We start from the raw sequence: 27,400 nt of genomic DNA on the forward strand, positions 1-27,400 counted from the left end.
ATTTACCCCGTTCTCCCCTACTGTACAACTGCTGAAATACAAGGTGTAATGCTTAAGAGCAGGGACCTTACTTGCATGAGATAAATGTGTATTTGATACCACTTTTATTGACAATGTGAGCTGTTTTGTTTTTAAATACATTTTAAAATATGCAACGTTGTGTTCTGAATGTATAAAAAAGACATATTTGATGCTTCATCAATGTTTATTTCATATATGATTAAAATCACAGTTTTTTGGAAAATTGACCTTATACAAAGTTCAATGTGAATTTTTTGTGTAGAAAGAAAACAGAGGTATAATTGAGTAGAGCATAAATAACAAAGGTTGTCCTTCATTTAAGCGGATTCAGTGGAACATTTTGGAACTGACATTGTCTTCTAAAATAATTCATCATATTACAGAAAAATATCTTTTATTGTTAAAAAAATATAAACATCTTTGGCCTTATGATGCAACATTTTCTTCAATATTTTTCTTCTATTTGACCTGCGTTACTGTACGTGTGTTTACAGAATATAAGTGAGGCTTATGAGGAGTGTTTAAAGTGGTCAATCAACTTGACTTTTAAGTGCAATAATGAATTGCTTCAAGCATCCCTTTGACAACAGACCTAACAGCTTGACAACAGGAATATAGAGGTAATGGGTAAAAAGAAGGACAGGAATGAGGACATGGAGAAACCTGCTGCTCCTCCTGTGGCGGCAGGAGAAGGCATGTTGCCCACTGCCTCCTTTAAGAATGACCCGAATCTTGAAGTTTTGGCAAAGATCTGAACGTCTGCGCGGAGAGATTTGCTTCCACCTTTTGTTACAACAGCCAACTGGAACCAAGATGAATCTGACTTGCATAGCAGAGGGCCACCCTGATCACCCTGTAAATGTAAAAACAGATACATGAAACATGATCATTGATCATCCAAATCTGAAAACACAAACATCTACAAACTTCTGACACAATGAAAAACAAAGTTTAGAAACTGGTGGATGGGAAAAATTGTTTTACCTGCTGAATGTCCATGGTATACGTGCAAATGTTCTCTGAGTTAGAAACGTTCCCACAATTTGTTACTTGAGTTTCAATTTCCCGAAGACTTGTGCCAGCTCTGTCAGTGCCTAAAAAAATCCCATTTACTCATATGAATACAAACAGTCCACAAAGTACAAAGTAACTCTTGAAGATCTACTGAAATTAAACTTCTCATGCAAACAATATGAACTTACCTGTGCTCTTGCTCCCCGTCCCCCAGCCTGCCATCCAGCATTGACTTCCAGCAGGGAAAGATCTGGCATTGCTAATGTCCACACACACAGGCTGGATATAATCACTGTAACTGACTGTTTTAGCCAGCTGCAGCAGTGCAATGTTAGGACCGGTCATTTTGGTCACTGTAATTTTCACAACGTCCTGAGACATCTCATACTCTTCTGAGCCATCCACTAGTCGTGGGCCCAGAAACACGCTCCACTCCCTGACGTTTGGATTGGGGCTGTAGGGAGCATAAATGGCACCCTTAGAAATAAATGTCCATTTCTTAATGTCTTACATAAATAGAGAATACAAAGAGCCTGTACACTTACACAGAGAAGCACTGGGCAGAAGTGAGGACAAAGTTGTCAGCGATGAGGGTTCCTCCACAAGTGTAGACCCCATTTTTGTGGAGACTCACCATCCAGGGCCACATTCCTCCGGGTACAACGCCACTGTCACCCACCTCACGACTGTTCATAGGAGCAAGACCACAAACTGACCCTTTATGAGAAAATGGAGCAAATTAAAAAGGAGAAAAATACACATACAGAAGAAAAAAGTAAAAGTGGAAAAACATGAAACACTTATTTTCGAGCTGATGAAGGACACTCACTTGCCGGACTGGTTACAATTTGGGTAGGTATACTTGGTCTTTTTGTTGGTGAAGCTGGAAGGTGAGGACAGGTGTAGCTGCTGTCAGCATCCAGCCCAATGGAGCTGAACTGGACAAAGCCTGGCTTATCAGATGTGATGTGGGAGTTGATCCAGGACTGGTAACTGGACACTCTGGAGTAGACTCCCGGCAGATTGGGCCGAGCACAGCCAAAACCAAAACTAACGATTCCAGACTGGACCCAGACAGAGCCCTGCTGGTTCACCATTGGACCTCCTGAGTCACCCTGAGGAAAAGGAGAGGGAACGTCTCAGAATCTCAGAAAATCTTGAATACATTTACCAACCAGTGACAAATGAAATAAAGTTTGCTACCTGACAAGAGTCTTTGCCTCCTGCCAGAACACCAGCACAGATCATGTTGTCTGTGACTGTGCCGACTCCATTGAGACAGTTACACTGTCTGTTTCCCAGAACTGGCACCTCCACTTCTTGTAGAGTTTGGGGGAAGGGTAATGAAACTGAGGAAACAACAAGAAGAGAAACAAATCACACATCGTCCTACAGATTTTACATCACTTGAACACTGCACTAAAAGAAAACAGTTTGTCAGCAACTCAAGCAGACTCACCTCCCTCCTTGACTGCTCCCCAGCCAGTGACCCAGCTATCAGTGCCGTTGTTGAACACACTGCTACTGGCTGCCAGACACACAGGTCTGATGTAGTCTGTGAATTCGACTGGTGAGGAGAGTCTGAGCAGAGCGATGTCGTTGTTGTTGGTGTCGCTGTCATAGTTTGGATGCAAAATGATTCTGGCAACAGTTCTGGACACTTCGTTTGGGTTTTTGCCCTGCAGGTTCTGACGACCGAGAGAAACCGTCCATCTATATGTACTTGTACTGAAGTAAAAATGACAAAATGCATTGGTTTTGAGAAGAACCTGGGCTTAAGGGGTTTGTAACTCATAGACTGAAACACAGAAAAATGTATTCTTTATTATATTCATGTTATTCACCTGGAGAAGCAGTGAGCAGCAGACATCACCCACTCTCTGTTGATGAGGGAACCACCACAAATATGGCCGCCAAATCTCTGCAGACTAGCCTGCCAGGGCCAACTCCCTGCTGGAGCATCTTCACCTCCAACTATCCTGGTGTTCAGCGGAGTGATGCCACACACTGGAAAGAACGTGCTCTAATAATAAGTGGATCTTTAAGCATAAATGCTCATTCATACAAAATATATACAGAATATACTGGAACTACATAAAGTGCAGATCTACACTATTTACAATCAAATGTTATTCTCTGAAAATCCAAAATTGAAAATGATCGTTTTGATAATTTGATAAAGTCACCATGTGACACTGCTGTCTGCATGGGTGTAAATTTTCATAGTACCGCAGGAGGCACCAAAGGTGTGAATTTTCAAATTGTAAGGCAAAAGTAGATAAGTGACATGCAAATTTAGAATACTTTGCTTACTTTGGTCAGGTTACTTACATTCAGCACTTAACATGCTGGATACTGCTTCTGCGGTTGTAACATCTGGTCCTGCTGTACTAGTAGCATCAGTAGTAGTAATAGTGATGACAGGAGGCGGCAGGCCAGGACAGGTGTAGCTGCTGTCAGCATCCAGCCCACTGGAGCTGAACTGGACAAAGCCTGGCTTATCAGATGTGATGTGGGAGTTGATCCAGGACTGGTAACTGGACACTCTGGAGTAGACTCCTGGCAGATTGGGCCGAGCACAGCCAAAACCAAAACTAACGATTCCAGACTGGACCCAGACAGAGCCCTGCTGGTTCACCATTGGACCTCCTGAGTCACCCTGAGGAAAAGGAGAGGGAACGTCTCAGAATCTCAGAAAATCTTGAATACATTTACCAACCAGTGACAAATGAAATAAAGTTTGCTACCTGACAAGAGTCTTTGCCTCCTGCCAGAACACCAGCACAGATCATGTTGTCTGTGACTGTGCCGACTCCATTGAGACAGTTACACTGTCTGTTTCCCAGAACTGGCACCTCCACTTCTTGTAGAGTTTTAGGGAAGGGTAATGAAACTGAGGAAACAACAAGAAGAGAAACAAATCACACATCGTCCTACAGATTTTACATCACTTGAACACTGCACTAAAAGAAAACAGTTTGTCAGCAACTCAAGCAGACTCACCTCCCTCCTTGACTGCTCCCCAGCCAGTGACCCAGCTATCAGTGCCGTTGTTGAACACACTGCTACTGGCTGCCAGACACACAGGTCTGATGTAGTCTGTGAATTCGACTGGTGAGGAGAGTCTGAGCAGAGCGATGTCGTTGTTGTTGGTGTCGCTGTCATAGTTTGGATGCAAAATGATTCTGGCAACAGTTCTGGACACTTCGTTTGGGTTTTTGCCCTGCAGGTTCTGACGACCGAGAGAAACCGTCCATCTATATGTACTTGTACTGAAGTAAAAATGACAAAATGCATTGGTTTTAATAACAACCTGGGCTTAAGGGGTTTGTAACTCATAGACTGAAACACAGAAAAATGTATTCTTTATTATATTCATGTTATTCACCTGAAGAAGCAGTGAGCAGCAGACATCACCCACTCTCTGTTGATGAGGGAACCACCACAAATATGGCCGCCAAATCTCTGCAGACTAGCCTGCCAGGGCCAACTCCCTGCTGGAGCATCTTCACCTCCAACTATCCTGGTGTTCAGCGGAGTGATGCCACACACTGGAAAGAACGTGCTCTAATAATAAGTGGATCTTTAAGCATAAATGCTCATTCATACAAAATATATACAGAATATACTGGAACTACATAAAGTGCAGATCTACACTATTTACAATCAAATGTTATTCTCTGAAAATCTAAAATTGAAAATGATCGTTTTGATAATTTGATAGTCACTATGTGACACTGCTGTCTGCATGGGTGTAAATTTTCATAGTACGGCAGGAGGTACCAAAGGTGTGAATTTTCAAATTGTAAGGCAAAAGTGGATAAGTGACATGCAAATTTAGAATACTTTGCTTACTTTGGTCAGGTTACTTACATTCAGCACTTAACATGCTGGATACTGCTTCTGCGGTTGTAACATCTGGTCCTGCTGTACTAGTAGCATCAGTAGTAGTAATAGTGATGACAGGAGGTGGCAGGCCAGGACAGGTGTAGCTGCTGTCAGCATCCAGCCCACTGGAGCTGAACTGGACAAAGCCTGGCTTATCAGATGTGATGTGGGAGTTGATCCAGGACTGGTAACTGGACACTCTGGAGTAGACTCCTGGCAAATTGGGCCGAGCACAGCCAAAACCAAAACTAACGATTCCAGACTGGACCCAGACAGAGCCCTGCTGGTTCACCATTGGACCTCCTGAGTCACCCTGAGGAAAAGGAGAGGGAACGTCTCAGAATCTCAGAAAATCTTGAATACATTTACCAACCAGTGACAAATGAAATAAAGTTTGCTACCTGACAAGAGTCTTTGCCTCCTGCCAGAACACCAGCACAGATCATGTTGTCTGTGACTGTGCCGACTCCATTGAGACAGTTACACTGTCTGTTTCCCAGAACTGGCACCTCCACTTCTTGTAGAGTTTTAGGGAAGGGTAATGAAACTGAGGAAACAACAAGAAGAGAAACAAATCACACATGGTCCTACAGATTTTACATCACTTGAACACTGCACTAAAAGAAAACAGTTTGTCAGCAACTCAAGCAGACTCACCTCCCTCCTTGACTGCTCCCCAGCCAGTGACCCAGCTATCAGTACCGTTGTTGAACACACTGCTACTGGCTGCCAGACACACAGGTCTGATGTAGTCTGTGAATTCGACTGGTGAGGAGAGTCTGAGCAGAGCGATGTCGTTGTTGTTGGTGTCGCTGTCATAGTTTGGATGCAAAATGATTCTGGCAACAGTTCTGGACACTTCGTTTGGGTTTTTGCCCTGCAGGTTCTGACGACCGAGAGAAACCGTCCATCTATATGTACTTGTACTGAAGTAAAAATGACAAAATGCATTGGTTTTAATAACAACCTGGGCTTAAGGGGTTTGTAACTCATAGACTGAAACACAGAAAAATGTATTCTTTATTATATTCATGTTATTCACCTGGAGAAGCAGTGAGCAGCAGACATCACCCACTCTCTGTTGATGAGGGAACCACCACAAATATGGCCGCCAAATCTCTGCAGACTAGCCTGCCAGGGCCAACTCCCTGCTGGAGCATCTTCACCTCCAACTATCCTGGTGTTCAGCGGAGTGATGCCACACACTGGAAAGAACGTGCTCTAATAATAAGTGGATCTTTAAGCATAAATGCTCATTCATACAAAATATATACAGAATATACTGGAACTACATAAAGTGCAGATCTACACTATTTACAATCAAATGTTATTCTCTGAAAATCTAAAATTGAAAATGATCGTTTTGATAATTTGATAGTCACTATGTGACACTGCTGTCTGCATGGGTGTAAATTTTCATAGTACGGCAGGAGGCACCAAAGGTGTGAATTTTCAAATTGTAAGGCAAAAGTGGATAAGTGACATGCAAATTTAGAATACTTTGCTTACTTTGGTCAGGTTACTTACATTCAGCACTTAACATGCTGGATACTGCTTCTGCGGTTGTAACATCTGGTCCTGCTGTACTAGTAGCATCAGTAGTAGTAATAGTGATGACAGGAGGTGGCAGGCCAGGACAGGTGTAGCTGCTGTCAGCATCCAGCCCACTGGAGCTGAACTGGACAAAGCCTGGCTTATCAGATGTGATGTGGGAGTTGATCCAGGACTGGTAACTGGACACTCTGGAGTAGACTCCTGGCAAATTGGGCCGAGCACAGCCAAAACCAAAACTAACGATTCCAGACTGGACCCAGACAGAGCCCTGCTGGTTCACCATTGGACCTCCTGAGTCACCCTGAGGAAAAGGAGAGGGAACGTCTCAGAATCTCAGAAAATCTTGAATACATTTACCAACCAGTGACAAATGAAATAAAGTTTGCTACCTGACAAGAGTCTTTGCCTCCTGCCAGAACACCAGCACAGATCATGTTGTCTGTGACTGTGCCGACTCCATTGAGACAGTTACACTGTCTGTTTCCCAGAACTGGCACCTCCACTTCTTGTAGAGTTTTAGGGAAGGGTAATGAAACTGAGGAAACAACAAGAAGAGAAACAAATCACACATCGTCCTACAGATTTTACATCACTTGAACACTGCACTAAAAGAAAACAGTTTGTCAGCAACTCAAGCAGACTCACCTCCCTCCTTGACTGCTCCCCAGCCAGTGACCCAGCTATCAGTGCCGTTGTTGAACACACTGCTACTGGCTGCCAGACACACAGGTCTGATGTAGTCTGTGAATTCGACTGGTGAGGAGAGTCTGAGCAGAGCGATGTCGTTGCTGTTGGTGTCGCTGTCATAGTTTGGATGCAAAATGATTCTGGCAACAGTTCTGGACACTTCGTTTGGGTTTTTGCCCTGCAGGTTCTGACGACCGAGAGAAACCGTCCATCTATATGTACTTGTACTGAAGTAAAAATGACAAAATGCATTGGTTTTGAGAAGAACCTGGGCTTAAGGGGTTTGTAACTCATAGACTGAAACACAGAAAAATGTATTCTTTATTATATTCATGTTATTCACCTGGAGAAGCAGTGAGCAGCAGACATCACCCACTCTCTGTTGATGAGGGAACCACCACAAATATGGCCGCCAAATCTCTGCAGACTAGCCTGCCAGGGCCAACTCCCTGCTGGAGCATCTTCACCTCCAACTATCCTGGTGTTCAGCGGAGTGATGCCACACACTGGAAAGAACGTGCTCTAATAATAAGTGGATCTTTAAGCATAAATGCTCATTCATACAAAATATATACAGAATATACTGGAACTACATAAAGTGCAGATCTACACTATTTACAATCAAATGTTATTCTCTGAAAATCTAAAATTGAAAATGATCGTTTTGATAATTTGATAGTCACTATGTGACACTGCTGTCTGCATGGGTGTAAATTTTCATAGTACGGCAGGAGGCACCAAAGGTGTGAATTTTCAAATTGTAAGGCAAAAGTGGATAAGTGACATGCAAATTTAGAATACTTTGCTTACTTTGGTCAGGTTACTTACATTCAGCACTTAACATGCTGGATACTGCTTCTGCGGTTGTAACATCTGGTCCTGCTGTACTAGTAGCATCAGTAGTAGTAATAGTGATGACAGGAGGTGGCAGGCCAGGACAGGTGTAGCTGCTGTCAGCATCCAGCCCACTGGAGCTGAACTGGACAAAGCCTGGCTTATCAGATGTGATGTGGGAGTTGATCCAGGACTGGTAAGTGGACACTCTGGAGTAGACTCCTGGCAAATTGGGCCGAGCACAGCCAAAACCAAAACTAACGATTCCAGACTGGACCCAGACAGAGCCCTGCTGGTTCACCATTGGACCTCCTGAGTCACCCTGAGGAAAAGGAGAGGGAACGTCTCAGAATCTCAGAAAATCTTGAATACATTTACCAACCAGTGACAAATGAAATAAAGTTTGCTACCTGACAAGAGTCTTTGCCTCCTGCCAGAACACCAGCACAGATCATGTTGTCTGTGACTGTGCCGACTCCATTGAGACAGTTACACTGTCTGTTTCCCAGAACTGGCACCTCCACTTCTTGTAGAGTTTTAGGGAAGGGTAATGAAACTGAGGAAACAACAAGAAGAGAAACAAATCACACATGGTCCTACAGATTTTACATCACTTGAACACTGCACTAAAAGAAAACAGTTTGTCAGCAACTCAAGCAGACTCACCTCCCTCCTTGACTGCTCCCCAGCCAGTGACCCAGCTATCAGTGCCGTTGTTGAACACACTGCTACTGGCTGCCAGACACACAGGTCTGATGTAGTCTGTGAATTCGACTGGTGAGGAGAGTCTGAGCAGAGCGATGTCGTTGCTGTTGGTGTCGCTGTCATAGTTTGGATGCAAAATGATTCTGGCAACAGTTCTGGACACTTCGTTTGGGTTTTTGCCCTGCAGGTTCTGACGACCGAGAGAAACCGTCCATCTATATGTACTTGTACTGAAGTAAAAATGACAAAATGCATTGGTTTTAATAACAACCTGGGCTTAAGGGGTTTGTAACTCATAGACTGAAACACAGAAAATGTATTCTTTATTATATTCATGTTATTCACCTGGAGAAGCAGTGAGCAGCAGACATCACCCACTCTCTGTTGATGAGGGAACCACCACAAATATGGCCGCCAAATCTCTGCAGACTAGCCTGCCAGGGCCAACTCCCTGCTGGAGCATCTTCACCTCCAACTATCCTGGTGTTCAGCGGAGTGATGCCACACACTGGAAAGAACGTGCTCTAATAATAAGTGGATCTTTAAGCATAAATGCTCATTCATACAAAATATATACAGAATATACTGGAACTACATAAAGTGCAGATCTACACTATTTACAATCAAATGTTATTCTCTGAAAATCTAAAATTGAAAATGATCGTTTTGATAATTTGATAGTCACTATGTGACACTGCTGTCTGCATGGGTGTAAATTTTCATAGTACCGCAGGAGGCACCAAAGGTGTGAATTTTCAAATTGTAAGGCAAAAGTGGATAAGTGACATGCAAATTTAGAATACTTTGCTTACTTTGGTCAGGTTACTTACATTCAGCACTTAAAATGCTGGATACTGCTTCTGCGGTTGTAACATCTGGTCCTGCTGTACCAGTAGCATCAGTAGTAGTAATAGTGATGACAGGAGGCGGCAGGCCAGGACAGGTGTAGCTGCTGTCAGCATCCAGCCCACTGGAGCTGAACTGGACAAAGCCTGGCTTATCAGATGTGATGTGGGAGTTGATCCAGGACTGGTAACTGGACACTCTGGAGTAGACTCCTGGCAAATTGGGCCGAGCACAGCCAAAACCAAAACTAACGATTCCAGACTGGACCCAGACAGAGCCCTGCTGGTTCACCATTGGACCTCCTGAGTCACCCTGAGGAAAAGGAGAGGGAACGTCTCAGAATCTCAGAAAATCTTGAATACATTTACCAACCAGTGACAAATGAAATAAAGTTTGCTACCTGACAAGAGTCTTTGCCTCCTGCCAGAACACCAGCACAGATCATGTTGTCTGTGACTGTGCCGACTCCATTGAGACAGTTACACTGTCTGTTTCCCAGAACTGGCACCTCCACTTCTTGTAGAGTTTTAGGGAAGGGTAATGAAACTGAGGAAACAACAAGAAGAGAAACAAATCACACATCGTCCTACAGATTTTACATCACTTGAACACTGCACTAAAAGAAAACAGTTTGTCAGCAACTCAAGCAGACTCACCTCCCTCCTTGACTGCTCCCCAGCCAGTGACCCAGCTATCAGTGCCGTTGTTGAACACACTGCTACTGGCTGCCAGACACACAGGTCTGATGTAGTCTGTGAATTCGACTGGTGAGGAGAGTCTGAGCAGAGCGATGTCGTTGCTGTTGGTGTCGCTGTCATAGTTTGGATGCAAAATGATTCTGGCAACAGTTCTGGACACTTCGTTTGGGTTTTTGCCCTGCAGGTTCTGACGACCGAGAGAAACCGTCCATCTATATGTACTTGTACTGAAGTAAAAATGACAAAATGCATTGGTTTTAATAACAACCTGGGCTTAAGGGGTTTGTAACTCATAGACTGAAACACAGAAAAATGTATTCTTTATTATATTCATGTTATTCACCTGGAGAAGCAGTGAGCAGCAGACATCACCCACTCTCTGTTGATGAGGGAACCACCACAAATATGGCCGCCAAATCTCTGCAGACTAGCCTGCCAGGGCCAACTCCCTGCTGGAGCATCTTCACCTCCAACTATCCTGGTGTTCAGCGGAGTGATGCCACACACTGGAAAGAACGTGCTCTAATAATAAGTGGATCTTTAAGCATAAATGCTCATTCATACAAAATATATACAGAATATACTGGAACTACATAAAGTGCAGATCTACACTATTTACAATCAAATGTTATTCTCTGAAAATCTAAAATTGAAAATGATCGTTTTGATAATTTGATAGTCACTATGTGACACTGCTGTCTGCATGGGTGTAAATTTTCATAGTACGGCAGGAGGCACCAAAGGTGTGAATTTTCAAATTGTAAGGCAAAAGTGGATAAGTGACATGCAAATTTAGAATACTTTGCTTACTTTGGTCAGGTTACTTACATTCAGCACTTAACATGCTGGATACTGCTTCTGCGGTTGTAACATCTGGTCCTGCTGTACTAGTAGCATCAGTAGTAGTAATAGTGATGACAGGAGGTGGCAGGCCAGGACAGGTGTAGCTGCTGTCAGCATCCAGCCCACTGGAGCTGAACTGGACAAAGCCTGGCTTATCAGATGTGATGTGGGAGTTGATCCAGGACTGGTAAGTGGACACTCTGGAGTAGACTCCTGGCAAATTGGGCCGAGCACAGCCAAAACCAAAACTAACGATTCCAGACTGGACCCAGACAGAGCCCTGCTGGTTCACCATTGGACCTCCTGAGTCACCCTGAGGAAAAGGAGAGGGAACGTCTCAGAATCTCAGAAAATCTTGAATACATTTACCAACCAGTGACAAATGAAATAAAGTTTGCTACCTGACAAGAGTCTTTGCCTCCTGCCAGAACACCAGCACAGATCATGTTGTCTGTGACTGTGCCGACTCCATTGAGACAGTTACACTGTCTGTTTCCCAGAACTGGCACCTCCACTTCTTGTAGAGTTTTAGGGAAGGGTAATGAAACTGAGGAAACAACAAGAAGAGAAACAAATCACACATCGTCCTACAGATTTTACATCACTTGAACACTGCACTAAAAGAAAACAGTTTGTCAGCAACTCAAGCAGACTCACCTCCCTCCTTGACTGCTCCCCAGCCAGTGACCCAGCTATCAGTACCGTTGTTGAACACACTGCTACTGGCTGCCAGACACACAGGTCTGATGTAGTCTGTGAATTCGACTGGTGAGGAGAGTCTGAGCAGAGCGATGTCGTTGTTGTTGGTGTCGCTGTCATAGTTTGGATGCAAAATGATTCTGGCAACAGTTCTGGACACTTCGTTTGGGTTTTTGCCCTGCAGGTTCTGACGACCGAGAGAAACCGTCCATCTATATGTACTTGTACTGAAGTAAAAATGACAAAATGCATTGGTTTTAATAACAACCTGGGCTTAAGGGGTTTGTAACTCATAGACTGAAACACAGAAAATGTATTCTTTATTATATTCATGTTATTCACCTGGAGAAGCAGTGAGCAGCAGACATCACCCACTCTCTGTTGATGAGGGAACCACCACAAATATGGCCGCCAAATCTCTGCAGACTAGCCTGCCAGGGCCAACTCCCTGCTGGAGCATCTTCACCTCCAACTATCCTGGTGTTCAGCGGAGTGATGCCACACACTGGAAAGAACGTGCTCTAATAATAAGTGGATCTTTAAGCATAAATGCTCATTCATACAAAATATATACAGAATATACTGGAACTACATAAAGTGCATATCTACACTATTTACAATCAAATGTTATTCTCTGAAAATCTAAAATTGAAAATGATCGTTTTGATAATTTGATAGTCACTATGTGACACTGCTGTCTGCATGGGTGTAAATTTTTTATAGTACCGCAGGAGGCACCAAAGGTGTGAATTTTCAAATTGTAAGGCAAAAGTGGATAAGTGACATGCAAATTTAGAATACTTTGCTTACTTTGGTCAGGTTACTTACATTCAGCACTTAACATGCTGGATACTGCTTCTGCGGTTGTAACATCTGGTCCTGCTGTACTAGTAGCATCAGTAGTAGTAATAGTGATGACAGGAGGCGGCAGGCCAGGACAGGTGTAGCTGCTGTCAGCATCCAGCCCACTGGAGCTGAACTGGACAAAGCCTGGCTTATCAGATGTGATGTGGGAGTTGATCCAGGACTGGTAAGTGGACACTCTGGAGTAGACTCCTGGCAAATTGGGCCGAGCACAGCCAAAACCAAAACTAACGATTCCAGACTGGACCCAGACAGAGCCCTGCTGGTTCACCATTGGACCTCCTGAGTCACCCTGAGGAAAAGGAGAGGGAACGTCTCAGAATCTCAGAAAATCTTGAATACATTTACCAACCAGTGACAAATGAAATAAAGTTTGCTACCTGACAAGAGTCTTTGCCTCCTGCCAGAACACCAGCACAGATCATGTTGTCTGTGACTGTGCCGACTCCATTGAGACAGTTACACTGTCTGTTTCCCAGAACTGGCACCTCCACTTCTTGTAGAGTTTTAGGGAAGGGTAATGAAACTGAGGAAACAACAAGAAGAGAAACAAATCACACATGGTCCTACAGACTTTACATCACTTGAACACTGCACTAAAAGAAAACAGTTTGTCAGCAACTCAAGCAGACTCACCTCCCTCCTTGATTGCTCCCCAGCCAGTGACCCAGCTATCAGTACCGTTGTTGAACACACTGCTACTGGCTGCCAGACACACAGGTCTGATGTAGTCTGTGAATTCGACTGGTGAGGAGAGTCTGAGCAGAGCGATGTCGTTGTTGTTGGTGTCGCTGTCATAGTTTGGATGCAAAATGATTCTGGCAACAGTTCTGGACACTTCGTTTGGGTTTTTGCCCTGCAGGTTCTGACGACCGAGAGAAACCGTCCATCTATATGTACTTGTACTGAAGTAAAAATGACAAAATGCATTGGTTTTAATAAGAACCTGGGCTTAAGGGGTTTGTAACTCATAGACTGAAACACAGAAAAATGTATTCTTTATTATATTCATGTTATTCACCTGGAGAAGCAGTGAGCAGCAGACATCACCCACTCTCTGTTGATGAGGGAACCACCACAAATATGGCCGCCAAATCTCTGCAGACTAGCCTGCCAGGGCCAACTCCCTGCTGGAGCATCTTCACCTCCAACTATCCTGGTGTTCAGCGGAGTGATGCCACACACTGGAAAGAACGTGCTCTAATAATAAGTGGATCTTTAAGCATAAATGCTCATTCATACAAAATATATACAGAATATACTGGAACTACATAAAGTGCAGATCTACACTATTTACAATCAAATGTTATTCTCTGAAAATCTAAAATTGAAAATGATCGTTTTGATAATTTGATAGTCACTATGTGACACTGCTGTCTGCATGGGTGTAAATTTTCATAGTACGGCAGGAGGCACCAAAGGTGTGAATTTTCAAATTGTAAGGCAAAAGTGGATAAGTGACATGCAAATTTAGAATACTTTGCTTACTTTGGTCAGGTTACTTACATTCAGCACTTAACATGCTGGATACTGCTTCTGCAGTTGTAACATCTGGTCCTGCTGTACTAGTAGCATCAGTAGTAGTAATAGTGATGACAGGAGGCGGCAGGCCAGGACAGGTGTAGCTGCTGTCAGCATCCAGCCCACTGGAGCTGAACTGGACAAAGCCTGGCTTATCAGATGTGATGTGGGAGTTGATCCAGGACTGGTAACTGGACACTCTGGAGTAGACTCCTGGCAAATTGGGCCGAGCACAGCCAAAACCAAAACTAACGATTCCAGACTGGACCCAGACAGAGCCCTGCTGGTTCACCATTGGACCTCCTGAGTCACCCTGAGGAAAAGGAGAGGGAACGTCTCAGAATCTCAGAAAATCTTGAATACATTTACCAACCAGTGACAAATGAAATAAAGTTTGCTACCTGACAAGAGTCTTTGCCTCCTGCCAGAACACCAGCACAGATCATGTTGTCTGTGACTGTGCCGACTCCATTGAGACAGTTACACTGTCTGTTTCCCAGAACTGGCACCTCCACTTCTTGTAGAGTTTTAGGGAAGGGTAATGAAACTGAGGAAACAACAAGAAGAGAAACAAATCACACATCGTCCTACAGATTTTACATCACTTGAACACTGCACTAAAAGAAAACAGTTTGTCAGCAACTCAAGCAGACTCACCTCCCTCCTTGACTGCTCCCCAGCCAGTGACCCAGCTATCAGTGCCGTTGTTGAACACACTGCTACTGGCTGCCAGACACACAGGTCTGATGTAGTCTGTGAATTCGACTGGTGAGGAGAGTCTGAGCAGAGCGATGTCGTTGTTGTTGGTGTCGCTGTCATAGTTTGGATGCAAAATGATTCTGGCAACAGTTCTGGACACTTCGTTTGGGTTTTTGCCCTGCAGGTTCTGACGACCGAGAGAAACCGTCCATCTATATGTACTTGTACTGAAGTAAAAATGACAAAATGCATTGGTTTTAATAAGAACCTGGGCTTAAGGGGTTTGTAACTCATAGACTGAAACACAGAAAAATGTATTCTTTATTATATTCATGTTATTCACCTGGAGAAGCAGTGAGCAGCAGACATCACCCACTCTCTGTTGATGAGGGAACCACCACAAATATGGCCGCCAAATCTCTGCAGACTAGCCTGCCAGGGCCAACTCCCTGCTGGAGCATCTTCACCTCCAACTATCCTGGTGTTCAGCGGAGTGATGCCACACACTGGAAAGAACGTGCTCTAATAATAAGTGGATCTTTAAGCATAAATGCTCATTCATACAAAATATATACAGAATATACTGGAACTACATAAAGTGCAGATCTACACTATTTACAATCAAATGTTATTCTCTGAAAATCTAAAATTGAAAATGATCGTTTTGATAATTTGATAGTCACTATGTGACACTGCTGTCTGCATGGGTGTAAATTTTCATAGTACGGCAGGAGGCACCAAAGGTGTGAATTTTCAAATTGTAAGGCAAAAGTGGATAAGTGACATGCAAATTTAGAATACTTTGCTTACTTTGGTCAGGTTACTTACATTCAGCACTTAACATGCTGGATACTGCTTCTGCAGTTGTAACATCTGGTCCTGCTGTACTAGTAGCATCAGTAGTAGTAATAGTGATGACAGGAGGCGGCAGGCCAGGACAGGTGTAGCTGCTGTCAGCATCCAGCCCACTGGAGCTGAACTGGACAAAGCCTGGCTTATCAGATGTGATGTGGGAGTTGATCCAGGACTGGTAACTGGACACTCTGGAGTAGACTCCTGGCAAATTGGGCCGAGCACAGCCAAAACCAAAACTAACGATTCCAGACTGGACCCAGACAGAGCCCTGCTGGTTCACCATTGGACCTCCTGAGTCACCCTGAGGAAAAGGAGAGGGAACGTCTCAGAATCTCAGAAAATCTTGAATACATTTACCAACCAGTGACAAATGAAATAAAGTTTGCTACCTGACAAGAGTCTTTGCCTCCTGCCAGAACACCAGCACAGATCATGTTGTCTGTGACTGTGCCGACTCCATTGAGACAGTTACACTGTCTGTTTCCCAGAACTGGCACCTCCACTTCTTGTAGAGTTTTAGGGAAGGGTAATGAAACTGAGGAAACAACAAGAAGAGAAACAAATCACACATCGTCCTACAGATTTTACATCACTTGAACACTGCACTAAAAGAAAACAGTTTGTCAGCAACTCAAGCAGACTCACCTCCCTCCTTGACTGCTCCCCAGCCAGTGACCCAGCTATCAGTGCCGTTGTTGAACACACTGCTACTGGCTGCCAGACACACAGGTCTGATGTAGTCTGTGAATTCGACTGGTGAGGAGAGTCTGAGCAGAGCGATGTCGTTGTTGTTGGTGTCGCTGTCATAGTTTGGATGCAAAATGATTCTGGCAACAGTTCTGGACACTTCGTTTGGGTTTTTGCCCTGCAGGTTCTGACGACCGAGAGAAACCTTCCATCTATAAGTACTTGTACTGAAGTAAAAATGACAAAATGCATTGGTTTTAATAAGAACCTGGGCTTAAGGGGTTTGTAACTCATAGACTGAAACACAGAAAATGTATTCTTTATTATATTCATGTTATTCACCTGGAGAAGCAGTGAGCAGCAGACATCACCCACTCTCTGTTGATGAGGGAACCACCACAAATATGGCTGCCAAATCTCTGCAGACTAGCCTGCCAGGGCCAACTCCCTGCTGGAGCATCTTCACCTCCAACTATCCTGGTGTTCAGCGGAGTGATGCCACACACTGGAAAGAACGTGCTCTAATAATAAGTGGATCTTTAAGCTCATTCATACAAAATATATACAGAATATACTGGAACTACATAAAGTGCAGATCTACACTATTTACAATCAAATGTTATTCTCTGAAAATCTAAAATTGAAAATGATCGTTTTGATAATTTGATAAAGTCACCATGTGACACTGCTGTCTGCATGGGTGTAAATTTTCATAATACCACAGGAGGCACCAAAGGTGTGAATTTTCAAATTGTAAGGCAAAAGTGGATAAGTGACATGCAAATTTAGAATACTTTGCTTACTTTGGTCAGGTTACTTACAATCAGCACTCAACATGCTGGATACTGCTTCTGCGGTTGTAACATCTGGTCCTGCTGTACCAGTAGCATCAGTAGTAGTAATAGTGATGACAGGAGGTGGCAGGCCAGGACAGGTGTAGCTGCTGTCAGCATCCAGCCCACTGGAGCTGAACTGGACAAAGCCTGGCTTATCACATGTGATGTGGGAGTCGATCCAGTAATGGTAACTGGACACTCTGGAGTAGACTCCTGGTAGATTGGGCCGAGCACAGCCAAAACTAACACTAACGATTCCAGACTGGACCCAGACAGAGCCCTGCTGGTTCACCATTGGACCTCCTGAGTCACCCTGAGGAAAAGGAGAGGGAACGTCTCAGAATCTCAGAAAATCTTGAATACATTTACCAACCAGTGACAAATGAAATAAAGTTTGCTACCTGACAAGAGTCTTTGCCTCCTGCCAGAACACCAGCACAGATCATGTTGTCTGTGACTGTGCCGACTCCATTGAGACAGTTACACTGTCTGTTTCCCAGAACTGGCACCTCCACTTCTTGTAGAGTTTTAGGGAAGGGTAATGAAACTGAGGAAACAACAAGAAGAGAAACAAATCACACATCATCCTACAGATTTCACATCACGTGAACACTGCACTAAAAGAAAACAGTTTGTCAGCAACTCAAGCAGACTCACCTCTCTCCTTAACTGCTCCCCAGCCAGTGACCCAGCTATCAGTACCGTTGTTGAGCACACTTCTACTGGCTGCCAGACACACAGGTCTGATGTAGTCTGTGAATTCAACCAGTGAGGAGAGTCTGAGCAGAGCGATGTCATTGTTGTTGGTGTTGTTGTCATAGTTTGGATGTAAAATGATTCTGGCAACAGTTCTGGACACTTCGTTTGGGTTTTTGCCCTGCAGATTCTGACGACCGAGAGAAACCTGCCATCCAGAAATACTGGTACTAAAGTAAAAATGACAAAATGGATTGGTTTTAATAGGAACATTGGCTAAAAGTGTTTCCAAAGTACAGATTGAAACACAGTAAAAATCCTTTATCATATTAGAGTTATCCACCTGGAGAAGCAGTGAGCAGCAGACATTACCCACTCTCTGTTGATGAGAGAACCACCACAAAGATGGTTGCCAAATCTCTGCAGACTAGCCTGCCAGGGCCAACTTCCTGCTGGAGCATCTTCACCTCCAACTACCCTGGTGTTCAGCGGAGTGATGCCACACACTGAAAAGAATGTGCTCTAATAATAAGTGGATCTTAAAGTAACCATACTGACTCATACACAAATATGTACAGAGTTTACTTCAATTACATAAAGCCTGGGTGTTCATTAGTTACAAATATATAGTAGTATCCCAAAATCTTAAATTCAAACTGAACATCTTGATAATTTGTTAAAGTCACCTTGTGACATGGTTGTCTTACAGTATGTCATTTTTCATACAATCAATGAGGGATCCAAAGACGTGCATTTTCGATTTTTATGAATAGTGACTTTAAATTGCTGAAAGGAACAATCAGTGTAGGCTTGAAAAAGAACATCTGCACAAATCTGAGGCTCAACCAGGTGAAGTTGATTGGACATTCAAAATATTCATACTTTTTTGAATTGTTGGTTGATCATCAATCAGTTGTATGAACAAGGGATAGAATGACATGCATAGTCACACTACTATGGTAGACAGGTTACTTACATTCAGCACTTGACATGATGGATACTGGATCTGTGGTTGTAACATCTGGTCCTGCTGTACCAGTAGCATCAGTAGTAGTAATAGTGATGACAAGAGGTGGCAGGCCAGGACAAGTGTAGCTGCTGTCAGCATCCAGCCCACTGGAGCTGAACTGGACAAAGCCTGGCTTATCAGATGTGATGTGGGAGTTGATCCAGGACTGGTAACTGGACACTCTGGAGTAGACTCCTGGCAAATTGGGCCGAGCACAGCCAAAACCAAAACTAACGATTCCAGACTGGACCCAGACAGAGCCCTGCTGGTTCACCATTGGACCTCCTGAGTCACCCTGAGGAAAAGGAGAGGGAACGTCTCAGAATCTCAGAAAATCTTGAATACATTTACCAACCAGTGACAAATGAAATAAAGTTTGCTACCTGACAAGAGTCTTTGCCTCCTGCCAGAACACCAGCACAGATCATGTTGTCTGTGACTGTGCCGACTCCATTGAGACAGTTACACTGTCTGTTTCCCAGAACTGGCACCTCCACTTCTTGTAGAGTTTTAGGGAAGGGTAATGAAACTGAGGAAACAACAAGAAGAGAAACAAATCACACATCGTCCTACAGATTTTACATCACTTGAACACTGCACTAAAAGAAAACAGTTTGTCAGCAACTCAAGCAGACTCACCTCCCTCCTTGACTGCTCCCCAGCCAGTGACCCAGCTATCAGTGCCGTTGTTGAACACACTGCTACTGGCTGCCAGACACACAGGTCTGATGTAGTCTGTGAATTCGACTGGTGAGGAGAGTCTGAGCAGAGCGATGTCGTTGTTGTTGGTGTCGCTGTCATAGTTTGGATGCAAAATGATTCTGGCAACAGTTCTGGACACTTCGTTTGGGTTTTTGCCCTGCAGGTTCTGATGACCGAGAGAAACCGTCCATCTATATGTACTTGTACTGAAGTAAAAATGACAAAATGCATTGGTTTTGAGAAGAACCTGGGCTTAAGGGGTTTGTAACTCATAGACTGAAACACAGAAAAATGTATTCTTTATTATATTCATGTTATTCACCTGGAGAAGCAGTGAGCAGCAGACATCACCCACTCTCTGTTGATGAGGGAACCACCACAAATATGGCCGCCAAATCTCTGCAGACTAGCCTGCCAGGGCCAACTCCCTGCTGGAGCATCTTCACCTCCAACTATCCTGGTGTTCAGCGGAGTGATGCCACACACTGGAAAGAACGTGCTCTAATAATAAGTGGATCTTTAAGCATAAATGCTCATTCATACAAAATATACTGGAACTACATAAAGTGCAGATCTACACTATTTACAATCAATTGTTATTCTCTGAAAATCTAAAATTGAAAATGATCGTTTTGATAATTTGATAAAGTCACTATGTGACACTGCTGTCTGCATGGGTGTAAATTTTCATAATACCACAGGAGGCACCAAAGGTGTGAATTTTCAAATTGTGAGGCAAAAGTGGATAAGTGACATGCAAATTTAGAATACTTTGCTTACTTTGGTCAGGTTACTTACATTCAGCACTTAACATGCTGGATACTGCTTCTGCGGTTGTAACATCTGGTCCTGCTGTAGCGGCTGAAATTACATATTGTGCGTTTAAATGCAGATATAGAAACTCTGAAAGCAACACGTGGTATACTGCACCAATGTTCCCCTGGAGTGTCTCATTTTTCTACAAACAGGAAACAGAATGACATGCTTAATCAGAGTACTATGGTAGTCAGGTTACTTACATTCAGCACTTGACATGCTGGATACTGGTTCTGCCGTTGTAACATCTGGTCCTGCTGTACCAGTAGCATCAGTAGTAGTAATAGTGATGACAGGAGGTGGCAGGCCAGGACAGGTGTAGCTGCTGTCAGCATCCAGCCCACTGGAGCTGAACTGGACAAAGCCTGGCTTATCAGATGTGATGTGGGAGTTGATCCAGGACTGGTAACTGGACACTCTGGAGTAGACTCCTGGCAAATTGGGCCGAGCACAGCCAAAACCAAAACTAACAATTCCAGACTGGACCCAGACGGAGCCCTGCTGGTTCACCATTGGACCTCCTGAGTCACCCTGAGGAGAAGGAGAGGAAACGTCTTAGAATCAGAATAGGTATGTTGACACAAATAATTTGACTGCATTTGTTATATTTATTCCATATATGTACAGTAAAACAGAAATATAAACATACAACTAAAGATAGCAAAGCTAGACAAAGATAAGATCACAAAATATAACTTTCATTTATGGTAAAATGTATGAAAATAGTAATATACACACATATAGACAACAAACATACAATGTCTATATACAGATTAAATTGTGAAACATTCATTGTGTTGTTCAGGTGGTGAGAGAGTATGCAGTCTATGAAAGCTACAATAAATAGTTTATGTAATATTTTACTCTATACACAGAAGTGGCTTATGTGTGTCACTAAGGTGGTTTATGTGTATCTGAAATTATCTGAAAATCCGCAAAATGTTAACCAACCAATAACAAATTAAATAAAGTTCTCTACCTGACATGAGTCTTTGCCTCCTGCCAGAGCACCAGCACAGATCATGTTGTCTGTGACTGTGCCGACTCCATTGAGACAGTTACACTGTCTGTTTCCCAGAACTGGCACCTCCACCTCTTGTAGAGTTTGAGGAGAAGGTAAAGGCACTGGAAACAGGAAGTGATGAGGTCACATGACTTGAAAGACCCATATACTCATCAAAAAAATAAGCACTTTGGGCAAATGTTACATATGTAGTGATCATCACAGCAACAGCATTCATAACTTCTCATAAATGGTTCCTCACCTCCCTCCTTGACTGCTCCCCAGCCAGTGACCCAGCTATCAGTGCCGTTGTTGAACACGCTGCTACTGGCTGCCAGACACACAGGTCTGATGTAGTCTGTGAATTCAGCTGGTGAAGAGAGTCTGAGTAGAGCGATGTCGTTGTTGCTGGTGTTGCTGTCATAGTTTGGATGCAAAATGATTCTGGCAACAGTTCTGGACACTTGGTTTGGATTAGAACCCTCCTGATTCTGCCGACCTAAGAAAATCTGCCACCCAAATGTGCTTGTACTGTGTAAAAAATGCAAAAAAAAACAATAACATGAATACATGAACCAAAGTGAAACACAATCAGCTCATTTTGATTCAGTTTTTTATAACAAATCAGTGATAACATTGCTATTATTAGATAATCACCAACCTGGTAAAGCAGTGGGCAGCAGACATCACCCACTCTCTGTTGATGAGAGAACCACCACAAATATGGCTGCCAAATCTATGCAGACTAGCCTGCCAGGGCCAACTTCCAGCTGAAGCATCTTCACCTCCAACAATTTTATTGATGATAGTGGTTGTTCCACATACTGGAGAGGAGATTAAGTTTATATCCACTGATTATTGAGGCCAGTCATGGTAATATAAGATAAGATAAGATAAAATGCAAATCCATTTATTCCTAAAAGATATACATGTCAAAAAGACTAACCTTCCGCACTTGAAGCAACTATAGCTGGTGCTGTGGTTTTAGGTACTGGTTCTGTGGTTGTTAGATCTGGTCCTGCTGTACCAGTAGCATCAGTAGTAGTAATAGTGATGACAGGAGGTGGCAGGCCAGGACAGGTGTAGCTGCTGTCAGCATCCAGCCCACTGGAGCTGAACTGGACAAAGCCTGGCTTGTCAGATTTGATGTGGGAGTTGATCCAGGACTGGTAACTGGACACTCTGGAGTAGACTCCTGGCAGATTGGGCCGAGCACAGCCAGAACCAAAACTAACGATTCCAGACTGGACCCAGACAGAGCCCTGCTGGTTCACCATTGGACCTCCTGAGTCACCCTGAGGAAAAGGAGAGGGAACGTCTCAGAATCTCAGAAAATCTTGAATACATTTACCAACCAGTGACAAATGAAATAAAGTTTGCTACCTGACAAGAGTCTTTGCCTCCTGCCAGAACACCAGCACAGATCATGTTGTCTGTGACTGTGCCGACTCCATTGAGACAGTTACACTGTCTGTTTCCCAGAACTGGCACCTCCACCTCTTGTAGAGTTTGGGGGGAGGGTAGGGACACTGTAGAAGATGATAAAAGAAACAACCAAGTAGTTATTATTTACTTGATTCCGTTTTTCCTATAGAAAAGACAGTTATCATGCAGTTATGATGGCAGGATTACTGGAAGTAACCATAATATAAGATAAAGAATTATTAGATTAATAACACTTTCATGGTGGGATAAGCAGAGTTGTAGTGTAACAGATATCATTGGTTTGGTTGATATTACATGTAGGATTTAACCTTCAGCAACTCAAGCAGACTCACCTCCCTCCTTGACTGCTCCCCAGCCAGTGACCCAGCTATCAGTGCCGTTGTTGAACACACTGCTACTGGCTGCCAGACACACAGGTCTGATGTAGTCTGTGAATTTGACTGGTGAGGAGAGTTTGAGCAGAGCGATGTCATTGTTGTTGGTGTTGCTGTCATAGTCTGGATGACGAACTATTAAGGACACTGTTCGGATCTCCTCGTTAGGGTTACTTCCTTCTTGGTTCTGGCGACCCAAGAAAATCCTCCAACCATTGGTGCTTAATCTAAAAGGTTAAATAAATATGTTAATGTATTGAGAGAGTAAAATTAACTGCCTTCTTGTAGTAACAGCATATTTAAATATGCAGAAACAGTGTGTAATCACCCACCTTGAGAAGCAGTGAGCAGCAGACATCACCCACTCCCTGTTAATAAGGGAACCACCACAAACATGGCCGCCAAACCAGTGGAGACTAGCCTGCCAGGGCCAACTTCCAGCTTCAGCATCCTCACCTCCAACTATCCTGTTGTGAAGCGGAGTGGTGCCGCACACTGCAGCAGATATATTGATATTTAGGCATTCAGTGATAACAGATTTACACTGAACTGAAGATGTGCAATGCTAAGCTAACCTATCCTCTACTTACCCTCTGCACTTATGACTGGTGTTTCAGGTGTCATGGTTGTAGAGGAGCATACGCATGGTGGAGGCTGTGTGATGGAGGGAGGTGGCAGGCCAGGACAGGTGTAGCTGCTGTCAGCATCCAGCCCACTGGAGCTGAACTGGACAAAGCCTGGCTTACTACATGTGATGTGGGAGTTGATCCAGGACTGGTAATTGGACACTCTGGTGTAGACTCCCGGCAGATTGGGCCGAGCACAGCCAAAACCAAAACTAACAATTCCAGACTGGACCCAGACAGAGCCCTGCTGGTTCACCATTGGACCTCCTGAGTCACCCTGAGGAAAAGGAGAAGGAACATCTCAGAATCTCAGAAAATCTTGAATACATTTACCAACCCGTGACAAATTAAAATAAAGTTTTCTACCTGACATGAGTCTTTGCCTCCTGCCAGAACACCAGCACAGATCATGTTGTCTGTGACTGTGCCGACTCCATTGAGACAGTTACACTGTCTGTTTCCCAGAACTGGCACCTCCACTTCTTGTAGAGTTTCAGGGAAGGGTAATGACACTGAGGAACCAAAGAGAAGAGAAACAAATCACACATCGTCCTACAGATTTTACATCACTTGAACACTGCACTAAAAGAAAACAGTTTGTCAGCAACTCAAGCAGACTCACCTCCCTCCTTGACTGCTCCCCAGCCAGTGACCCAGCTATCAGTACCGTTGTTGAACACACTGCTACTGGCTGCCAGACACACAGGTCTGATGTAGTCTGTGAATTCGACTGGTGAGGAGAGTCTGAGCAGAGCGATGTCGTTGTTGTTGGTGTCGCTGTCATAGTTTGGATGCAAAATGATTCTGGCAACAGTTCTGGACACTTCGTTTGGGTTTTTGCCCTGCAGGTTCTGACGACCGAGAGAAACCTGCCATCCAGACGTACTGGTACTAAAGTAAAAATGACAAAATGGATTGGTTTTAATGAGAATGTTCAAGTGTTTTCGAAGTATATACTGAAACAAATTAACCTTTATTATATTCACTAGTGCAGTACCCATTCAAAACGTGCCTGTTTGGAACGGGGCGTTTGCTTGGCCTCCAGTATTGCTGATTCAACGCATAGAAAAATGAATACTGTTGATGTGAGGTGTAGATGAATATACAACAACACAAAATAAACTAACATTCTATTATACACAGATGTTAAGCACAGTAATTTTGTATCTTGTGGATCTAATGTAGTCTGTCAACTTGACTGCTGAGGAGAGTCTGAGCAGAGTGATGTCATCATTGGTGTTGCTGTCATAAGCTGGCTGTATCACTGTCTCAGCAACAGTTTTGAACACTTCATTTGGGTTACTGCCTTGCTGGCTTTGTTGACCTAACACAACAGTCAAACCTGCTGGATTTGAGGTAAAAGTAAAATATAATATGAAATTTAAATAGTAAAATACATAGTAATGGTACACTCTGTTTGCTGGAAAGTATTGCCTTCATAAACAAATATTAGTCAAACTCAAGACATGATTGGTTGGTAGACTGCGGTCAGACTTGTCCCACCCACCTGGAGAAGCAGTGAGCAGCAGACATCACCCATTCTTTGTTGATGAGGGAACCACCACAAAAATGTCTGCCAAATCTCTGCAGACTAGCCTGCCAGGGCCAACTTCCAGGTGGAGCATCTTCACCTCCAACTATCCTGGAGTTCAGCGGAGCAATGCCACATACTGGAAAAGAGATCAGTAAGGCCAGACTTCAGAAGAACACACAAAACACATTCCAAAAAGTAAAAACACTTTGTCACTGAAAACAGCAGATCAAAATTGTTTTCAGGCTAATAAATCTCATTACTCATTAACAGTTGCACATAGAAAACTTCAGTGAAATACAGATGAAATGTAGAGTTTGAGGTGGAAACTTACCATCAAGCTGAGCATGTGATTCTGGAAAAAAGACAACACAAATGGGTCGTATTAATCTGAGTGGACCATTTTCAAGCAAATACCAAACAAAAACACACTATGTTCAGCTTGTGTTCTCTTACACAAAGAGTAAGTGTGCCACCTTAATAAAAAAAAGTCCTCCTCCACTCAAAAATGTTTTTCTTTTTGTTCCTTCAGTTGGATGTTTGAGCTTCATTGTGCAGAATGACGCATGTGCAGAGTGTGAGAATAGAGTGTGAGTCTATTTTTTAGCACATGCTGATTTATTTGGGGATGTTACACATCAATAGCTATTTTAATGCAGTGCTCAGAAGCTGATAGAACAGCATCTGTCAGTATCCTTAGTGATGGATGTTTCCTGTTCTTAGAGTCGTGAATGTTAGAGGTGATTCAGCATTCATTTTAAAATTAAATACAACTGTCTTTAAATTAAAGTAATCACAAAATGGAAACTTTACTTTAATTAATGAATTCTGATATAGCATGTGATAGAGAGATACATAATGCCAAAGATTAAATGTCAAAGCCCTCTAGAAAAGTTCAAATGAATTTCAATCCACTAAGAAAATTAATGAAATAATTTAGCATGTAAAGATAGAATAAATTACCCAGGAAAATAACCCTTTTACCAATAATTTTTCTGAGGGAAAAAAAATCACATAAATTACAAATACTGATGTTAAATAAAAGAGAAAGCTTTTGGGGGCTGACATGTTCATCTATTACAGAAAAACAGATAAAAAGTAATAGTAAAAGTAGTCAAATCTGCATGTTAACCAGCTTACCTTATTATGTTACATAAAACATCTTAGAATGTATGATAATGAGTTATAACAGATATTATACCAACACTAAATCACTGCCACAAAAACAATGAGTTATGTGGAGGCTCACACATTTACTGTATACCAATACTGTATATACCATTTTAAAATATGTAGGATTAAATAACAGGTTTCCAACTGAAAACATACTTGGTCTTTATAACAACTTCATCCAAATTACTGCAGCCTTTGCTTGGATTATTATCAAACAGATGTATATTATTACACCACATCTAACATCCAGTTGCTGCACTGTGTTTAAAAGCTCAGTCAAGCCAAAATCAGTAGCCAGGTAGATCAATTTGAAGAGTTTGTTTCTAATTTCTAAACATGCCTACTCTTGTATATTAAACTACTTTGACAGCATCTGCGGCTCAACAAAGAGGTTGAATCTAGGTCTAATCTAAGTGTGACATACCTGTAGATAAAAGGCTTGCCAGAGCCAAAACGCAGATCCATTTCCTCAAAGCCATTTTGTGACTGCACAGTCCTTGTTTGTCACTCTTTATATACTTTGTTTGACCTGTCACCTGCCAAGAGGTGTGCCCCTCCCCACATACCATCCAAAAAGTTAATTGGTAGATTAAAGGTGAGGTGAGGTTAGTTTCCAACATAAACACAGAGCTAGATTAAAACAGAGTGTAGAGTAGAATATCAATTTCCTCCTTTTTTTAATGTGATATCTAAAATTTTTAAAAAATCATCAGCACTGCTTAATATTGCATCAATAAAACTATAATGACTGCTCTTTTAGAGTTCTATTTTTG

At 43.0% G+C, this 27,400-nt stretch overlaps 7 protein-coding genes across 7 annotated transcripts; all 7 read right to left on the bottom strand.

Moving 5' to 3' along the window:
• Positions 1–103: 103 nt before the first annotated feature.
• On the bottom strand, positions 104–3,919 carry LOC137171631 (transmembrane protease serine 9-like). Its single transcript, XM_067575663.1, has 10 exons — positions 3,783–3,919; positions 3,367–3,694; positions 2,880–3,042; positions 2,495–2,763; positions 2,239–2,384; positions 1,865–2,150; positions 1,581–1,752; positions 1,224–1,489; positions 1,006–1,115; positions 104–874 (listed from the first exon to the last, which is right to left on the bottom strand). The coding sequence occupies exons 1-10, from the start codon at positions 3,825–3,827 to the stop codon at positions 614–616; spliced, it is 2,046 nt and encodes a 681-aa protein (XP_067431764.1). The 5' UTR covers positions 3,828–3,919; the 3' UTR covers positions 104–613.
• A 105-nt stretch (positions 3,920–4,024) lies between these two features.
• LOC137172615 (transmembrane protease serine 9-like) lies at positions 4,025–9,164 on the bottom strand. The gene is made up of 14 exons (XM_067577128.1): positions 9,049–9,164; positions 8,665–8,933; positions 8,409–8,554; positions 7,993–8,320; positions 7,508–7,670; positions 7,123–7,391; positions 6,867–7,012; positions 6,451–6,778; positions 5,966–6,128; positions 5,581–5,849; positions 5,325–5,470; positions 4,909–5,236; positions 4,424–4,586; positions 4,025–4,307 (listed from the first exon to the last, which is right to left on the bottom strand). The coding sequence occupies exons 1-14, from the start codon at positions 9,072–9,074 to the stop codon at positions 4,025–4,027; spliced, it is 3,027 nt and encodes a 1,008-aa protein (XP_067433229.1). The 5' UTR covers positions 9,075–9,164.
• Positions 9,165–9,525: 361 nt separating this feature from the next.
• LOC137172616 (transmembrane protease serine 9-like) lies at positions 9,526–13,175 on the bottom strand. Its single transcript, XM_067577129.1, has 10 exons — positions 13,034–13,175; positions 12,618–12,945; positions 12,132–12,294; positions 11,748–12,016; positions 11,492–11,637; positions 11,076–11,403; positions 10,591–10,753; positions 10,206–10,474; positions 9,950–10,095; positions 9,526–9,861 (listed from the first exon to the last, which is right to left on the bottom strand). The coding sequence occupies exons 1-10, from the start codon at positions 13,076–13,078 to the stop codon at positions 9,526–9,528; spliced, it is 2,193 nt and encodes a 730-aa protein (XP_067433230.1). The 5' UTR covers positions 13,079–13,175.
• Positions 13,176–13,275: 100 nt separating this feature from the next.
• LOC137172617 (transmembrane protease serine 9-like) lies at positions 13,276–18,643 on the bottom strand. Its single transcript, XM_067577130.1, has 15 exons — positions 18,634–18,643; positions 18,291–18,453; positions 17,909–18,177; positions 17,653–17,798; positions 17,237–17,564; positions 16,758–16,920; positions 16,374–16,642; positions 16,118–16,263; positions 15,702–16,029; positions 15,217–15,379; positions 14,832–15,100; positions 14,576–14,721; positions 14,160–14,487; positions 13,675–13,837; positions 13,276–13,558 (listed from the first exon to the last, which is right to left on the bottom strand). Exons 1-15 carry the CDS (start codon positions 18,641–18,643, stop codon positions 13,276–13,278), a joined length of 3,174 nt encoding a protein of 1,057 aa, XP_067433231.1.
• Positions 18,644–18,915: 272 nt separating this feature from the next.
• LOC137172618 (serine protease 27-like) lies at positions 18,916–20,513 on the bottom strand. Its single transcript, XM_067577131.1, has 5 exons — positions 20,457–20,513; positions 19,981–20,143; positions 19,596–19,864; positions 19,340–19,485; positions 18,916–19,251 (listed from the first exon to the last, which is right to left on the bottom strand). The coding sequence occupies exons 1-5, from the start codon at positions 20,470–20,472 to the stop codon at positions 18,916–18,918; spliced, it is 930 nt and encodes a 309-aa protein (XP_067433232.1). The 5' UTR covers positions 20,473–20,513.
• Positions 20,514–20,669: 156 nt separating this feature from the next.
• On the bottom strand, positions 20,670–22,308 carry LOC137172619 (prostasin-like). The gene is made up of 4 exons (XM_067577132.1): positions 22,139–22,308; positions 21,740–22,008; positions 21,454–21,599; positions 20,670–21,005 (listed from the first exon to the last, which is right to left on the bottom strand). The coding sequence occupies exons 1-4, from the start codon at positions 22,162–22,164 to the stop codon at positions 20,670–20,672; spliced, it is 777 nt and encodes a 258-aa protein (XP_067433233.1). The 5' UTR covers positions 22,165–22,308.
• A 110-nt stretch (positions 22,309–22,418) lies between these two features.
• LOC137172620 (transmembrane protease serine 9-like) lies at positions 22,419–27,106 on the bottom strand. The gene is made up of 10 exons (XM_067577133.1): positions 27,052–27,106; positions 25,789–25,809; positions 25,431–25,593; positions 24,546–24,814; positions 24,290–24,435; positions 23,888–24,200; positions 23,630–23,792; positions 23,256–23,524; positions 22,861–23,006; positions 22,419–22,772 (listed from the first exon to the last, which is right to left on the bottom strand). Exons 1-10 carry the CDS (start codon positions 27,104–27,106, stop codon positions 22,419–22,421), a joined length of 1,899 nt encoding a protein of 632 aa, XP_067433234.1.
• Between the last annotated feature and the right edge of the window lie 294 nt (positions 27,107–27,400).

Source organism: Thunnus thynnus, chromosome 20 (assembly GCF_963924715.1).
Source record: "Thunnus thynnus chromosome 20, fThuThy2.1, whole genome shotgun sequence".
NCBI classification, from domain to species: domain Eukaryota; kingdom Metazoa; phylum Chordata; class Actinopteri; order Scombriformes; family Scombridae; genus Thunnus; species Thunnus thynnus.

Excerpts from the sequence above, each read along its gene's own strand:
- LOC137171631 (XM_067575663.1), bottom strand. The coding sequence starts at position 3,827 with ATGATCTGTGCTGGTGTTCTGGCAGGAGGCAAAGACTCTTGTCAG. Across the intron at positions 1,116-1,223 it reads GACGGGGAGCAAGAGCACAG|GCACTGACAGAGCTGGCACA; the intron begins GTAAGTTCATAT and ends GGATTTTTTTAG. Across the intron at positions 875-1,005 it reads ATACCATGGACATTCAGCAG|GGTGATCAGGGTGGCCCTCT; the intron begins GTAAAACAATTT and ends TTACATTTACAG.
- LOC137172617 (XM_067577130.1), bottom strand. Across the intron at positions 17,799-17,908 it reads GGGAGCAGTTAAGGAGAGAG|TTTCATTACCCTTCCCTAAA; the intron begins GTGAGTCTGCTT and ends TTGTTTCCTCAG. Across the intron at positions 16,264-16,373 it reads GGGAGCAGTCAAGGAGGGAG|TTTCATTACCCTTCCCTAAA; the intron begins GTGAGTCTGCTT and ends TTGTTTCCTCAG.
- LOC137172618 (XM_067577131.1), bottom strand. Across the intron at positions 19,865-19,980 it reads GCTGCTCACTGCTTCTCCAG|TACAAGTACATATAGATGGA; the intron begins GTGAATAACATG and ends TTTTTACTTCAG. Across the intron at positions 19,486-19,595 it reads GGGAGCAGTCAAGGAGGGAG|TTTCATTACCCTTCCCTAAA; the intron begins GTGAGTCTGCTT and ends TTGTTTCCTCAG.
- LOC137172616 (XM_067577129.1), bottom strand. The coding sequence starts at position 13,078 with ATGATCTGTGCTGGTGTTCTGGCAGGAGGCAAAGACTCTTGTCAG. Across the intron at positions 12,295-12,617 it reads CAGCATGTTAAGTGCTGAAT|TGTGTGGCATCACTCCGCTG; the intron begins GTAAGTAACCTG and ends CGTTCTTTCCAG. Across the intron at positions 9,862-9,949 it reads GAGGCAAAGACTCTTGTCAG|GGTGACTCAGGAGGTCCAAT; the intron begins GTAGCAAACTTT and ends CCTTTTCCTCAG.
- LOC137172620 (XM_067577133.1), bottom strand. The coding sequence starts at position 27,106 with ATGGCTTTGAGGAAATGGATCTGCGTTTTGGCTCTGGCAAGCCTTTTA. Across the intron at positions 25,810-27,051 it reads GGCAAGCCTTTTATCTACAG|AATCACATGCTCAGCTTGAT; the intron begins GTATGTCACACT and ends TCTTTTTTCCAG. Across the intron at positions 22,773-22,860 it reads GAGGCAAAGACTCTTGTCAG|GGTGACTCAGGAGGTCCAAT; the intron begins GTAGCAAACTTT and ends CCTTTTCCTCAG.
- LOC137172619 (XM_067577132.1), bottom strand. The coding sequence starts at position 22,164 with ATGTCTGCTGCCCACTGCTTTACCAG. Across the intron at positions 21,600-21,739 it reads GGGAGCAGTCAAGGAGGGAG|TGCCTTTACCTTCTCCTCAA; the intron begins GTGAGGAACCAT and ends TCCTGTTTCCAG. Across the intron at positions 21,006-21,453 it reads GAGGCAAAGACTCATGTCAG|GGTGACTCAGGAGGTCCAAT; the intron begins GTAGAGAACTTT and ends CCTTCTCCTCAG.
- LOC137172615 (XM_067577128.1), bottom strand. The coding sequence starts at position 9,074 with ATGTCTGCTGCTCACTGCTTCTCCAG. Across the intron at positions 6,129-6,450 it reads CAGCATGTTAAGTGCTGAAT|TGTGTGGCATCACTCCGCTG; the intron begins GTAAGTAACCTG and ends CGTTCTTTCCAG. Across the intron at positions 5,471-5,580 it reads GGGAGCAGTCAAGGAGGGAG|TTTCATTACCCTTCCCTAAA; the intron begins GTGAGTCTGCTT and ends TTGTTTCCTCAG.